Genomic DNA, 4,261 nt, shown 5'->3' with positions numbered 1-4,261 from the left:
AAAGGCATTGTTGAGTCACAACCAGTGGCCCGCTTCTTCTGGGTAAAGGTCAACTCCACGTGTTGACAATGCTATTAAATTTGCAAGGGTCTGACAGAGTTAGACCGAAGGACTGAAGCTGGTTAAAGCGTGGGAACAGGTGCGAATGCCTGACAACAATCCGACCATTTCTCTCACTGCAACGTTAAAATCAGGCAACATGTGACTGAAAATCATATCCACAAACCTCTCTAGCCAGCTTCTGTTTAAAGGATACTAATGGTATTTTTTAATAAATTCAGTTTTATTTTTAAGTCATGTCCTACAAATAATGTGTACTTTAAATGACTGCTACTCTCATTCTAAATACTTCATACTACATTTATTCAAACTGCATTAGCATACAGAAATTATGTGATTGGTGGATTGTATTTCAAGTAATTTGCAAGTTTTCTGTAAAGAAATGAAGTGAAACCAACATATGTCTGGGCAGAGTCTAAATGGTATGAATGAGGAAGTGGTTACATAAGGTTATATGGGATTTGTAGTAGGCATAATAAAATGTGAAAATAAAAATGATAGCTGCTGCACAGCAGTGAGTCAGGGTTGGGGGGAAGAAAAAGAAGGAGAAAGAGGAGGACGATGAAAACAGGAAGAGGACAAAATGACAAATACAGGGTGTGTCAGCAGAACTGCTTGGACCCTAATTATTTCAAATATCTTTGAAATCATGTGGCTGATTGCTCTAGCTGACAAACCGAGATGCTGTATACTGTCAACAATTTTGTTTTTGAGACACAATTCTAAAATTTCCACACTACATCTACCACAACACTGGAGATTCATTTAGCAAGAATTTGCATTAGGACTACATTAAACATTTTGATGCAATGTGGGCTCAATTTGTAATAACTCAAAAGGGAAAGTCTGAAGATGCAGTGTGGCACGTTTGTTGTCAATGAAGCAAAACATTTGAGAGTGTTAAATTAGTTTAACAGTTTTTGAGAAAAACAGAGTGATGGACTTCATAATTCCTTCCATGTTTGAATGATTTATGAATGGGAAGTTTTAACCTTAAGACAGTTGCTCGAGCACCACCATCAGGATATTAGCTCACAAGTTGAGGCAGTTTGGGATAGGACTGGGCCTATGTGCATTTCCTCATCGGAAGAAGAAGAATGGCATTGGCAAATTGGGACTGGCAGCAGGGCTGCCACTATAGAATTTGACGTATTAAATTATTGCATAAAGATTCCATACTTCTTCTTGCTGTGACTTTTAACATTGTGGTAATTTGTCAAAACCACATCTGGACCCATGAACAGCTATGGCTAGCTAGCTAAGAACACTTACTGAAGTTACTGAAATAGCATGAACAAAAGTTAACATCTAGTGGGAACAAGTTCTAACATTAGCAAGCTTGGAAAACTAGCTAGCTAGCTCCCCAAAAGTGAAGCCAAATCATCTTGATTGCCCCCTGGTGACTGGCTGTAGTATAGGTCCTACACCCCGCCCCCTCCATGTTATTAGGTGGTAAATAGGTCATTTTTCTGATGTTTGGCATTAATTAGTTATTGATTCCTAAAAAGAGGGTTTTAGGTCATGATTGACAGCTGAGCTGGCTGGGTGCAGGACCACTACTGCGCAGGGTGAGAGAATCATAACAATGATAGGCTACAGTGCATAGGGCTATGATGTGCTCTGGTCAGCAGCGCACCACGGTAGTTGACATGGTATCTACTACAAAATGCCACTCTGGCTAATCCAAAAATGAGCTGAGGCAGGCCAAATGATGCCTGGCTGCTGAACCACTTAGCATCTAGCCTAAGGGGTTAAATAGTAGTTCCGCAGTAGACACTGGTTCCAACAGGAAATAGCCCTGTAGCAGTATTTCATAGTACCAAAACTGGCTTCACTGCTCTCCATTCAAACCCGTGGGGTGGCTTCGTCCAGTAATATACTGTCTATGGTCTAACCACCTGAGAGGGCACCCAGCTGTCTCTCAAAGCAGCCGTGTCCTTAATTATGCATATATTAAGTCTTCATATAATTTAAACAGGTAAGTTATAGAAAAATTCAACCTCCATACAATTGTCATGAATATGGAAAGTAGCTATAGAGATTAAAATTAATTTATTTGTATCAGGCTGTAAACATGTTGTCACACATACTGTCCTCAAACGTAAAACAACAATGATCTAACAAGAAAAAAGACTCACACCCCACAATATTGCACCTCTTTTCACCTGATCAGACTTGTCTTTTTCAAAAGAACAAATCCCTCTTAACCGAACCAGTCAGCTTAGCCAATCACAAACAGCCTCCGTCTCCTATAAGAGTTGGGTGAGTAGGTCAACACAGAAGATACAGACTGCAGAGCTTCAGGGATGATGCCACTTTACATGTTTCTTCTGCTTCTCTGTAAAATCTGTAAGTTTTTTTTATAACATTTTCATAGTTTATGTGTTCATGAATATCATTTTGATTGAGAAGGTTGAGGTTTAAAAATGTATAAATAATATTATTGTATGCATTTCTACACAGCTCAGGTTCCAGCTGTTAACAAGACCTCAGGTATAACTCAGGATAGTGGCATCATAACAGCTAAAGCTGGACAGAATGTGACTTTGCGATGCTTTTGTCAAGATGACGCTGCATCTGTCCTTTTTTGGTACCAGCAAAGTTTGGGAAGCAAGCCTCTCATTATATCATATCGGATAAAGCATAACCCAGATGCTACCATCTACCCTGCATATAAAGAAAGGTTTCAAATCTCAGCAGAAGATAAAGACGGTTCCAACCATCTCATAATCACCAACCTTCAACTCTTGGATTCAGCAACATATTACTGTGGGATTTCAGAATTCAGCGCAATAGAATTTGGACAAGGAGCTTTTCTTCATGTCAAAACATCGCTGTCCAACATCCAAGCTGTTGTCCATCAACCAGCGTTGGAGCCACTTTGGTCTGGAGACTCTGTGAATTTGAGCTGTACAGCATACGCTGAACCATGTGCAGGGGAGCAGAGCCTCTACTGGTTCAGACATGGAGCGGGTCAACCTGCAGTCATGTATCGCAGCGCGGGACAGTGTGAAAACCTTTCCAGTGAAGAGTCTCGTATGAAAAACTGCACTTTAAACCTTGCTATTAAGTCTGTGAGCTCCTCTGATGCAGGGATGTACTACTGTGCTCTGGCCTCCTGTGGGGAGATTGTGTTTGGAAATGGAACCAGAGTGGAGATTACAGGTAGGTGATAACGGCTTATAATACATATGATTTTTTTTTTCACCCTGAACTAGTTCAATTGACCATATTTATTGTATATCGATAAATCTAAATATATAACAGGGATAGTGAAATATGTTTTCTCTTGGCTGCATGTTAGGAAGTTCTACCAAACTCCCCCTCCTGGTGTATTGTCTTTGTCTGGCGTTGACAGTTTCCATTATCGTGCTCCTTGTCTTGGCTTTCATCATGTACAAGTTGAAACAAAAGTCATGCTCTGTCTGCAAAGGTAAGAATTTCAGAATTAAGGTATCTACATATTTTTCTGTATTGACGTTGCTTGATTGTTCATGTATTTTACTTTGCAGGGACTGTTTCTCATGTGACATGTTCAGCAGCTTCTGATGCCATGGTAGGTGAAATAATACAAGCCAAATGTACACCGCTAAATAAATAAGATGCCAATAATAGCTATGGTATTTTTACTTCAAGTACTATACTGTATATCTCACATAATTTGCATTTTGTCATTACTAGAGCCAAGATGACATTCTCCATTATGCTGCGCTGAGTCTGAACAGAAAGAGCAAACGACTTCGCCAAGAGGACAACGTGGAGAGTGTTTGTGTATACTCCAGAGTAAGGAGTCGAAAAGAGTGAAAAGTTAAATAGGACTTCACCACTTCTCAAACTTTTAAAATTATCTCTCTTTCCACTTCACACGACTAAATGTATAATATTATAAAAATAAATCCATTTTTTTGTGTAATGTGTTTGCAGTATTTTGTATGTTCATTTTGTTCTGAAAGTGTTCAACAATCACATGGATCAGCATCTTCATGTATACAATATAATACTGTAAACAGACGTAGACAAAGCAGCATCTTGAAAATCCCCCAAGACCTATTAATATCTTCTTTTGCTAGAAACATAAGCACCGTTCGCACCTTCAACCTGTAGCCTGCTCTCACCGTTTACCTTTCACTCCGGTGGTGAAGGTGGTGTGAACACAGAGCACAAGTTTCCATTAGTGGAAACATTAAGTCCTAGCTTCAAC

General features: G+C 39.5%; 1 protein-coding gene across 1 annotated transcript; it reads left to right on the top strand.

Moving 5' to 3' along the window:
- Window positions 1-2,304: 2,304 nt before the first annotated feature.
- LOC123965408 lies at window positions 2,305-3,902 on the top strand. Its single transcript, XM_046041927.1, has 5 exons — window positions 2,305-2,409; window positions 2,524-3,225; window positions 3,365-3,493; window positions 3,573-3,616; window positions 3,742-3,902. The coding sequence occupies exons 1-5, from the start codon at window positions 2,367-2,369 to the stop codon at window positions 3,862-3,864; spliced, it is 1,041 nt and encodes a 346-aa protein (XP_045897883.1). The 5' UTR covers window positions 2,305-2,366; the 3' UTR covers window positions 3,865-3,902.
- The last annotated feature ends 359 nt before the right edge of the window (window positions 3,903-4,261 follow it).

This window comes from Micropterus dolomieu, unplaced genomic scaffold (genome assembly GCF_021292245.1).
Source record: "Micropterus dolomieu isolate WLL.071019.BEF.003 ecotype Adirondacks unplaced genomic scaffold, ASM2129224v1 contig_9651, whole genome shotgun sequence".
Lineage (NCBI taxonomy): Eukaryota > Metazoa > Chordata > Actinopteri > Centrarchiformes > Centrarchidae > Micropterus > Micropterus dolomieu.
This window is presented reverse-complemented; position numbering and strand designations above follow the sequence as displayed.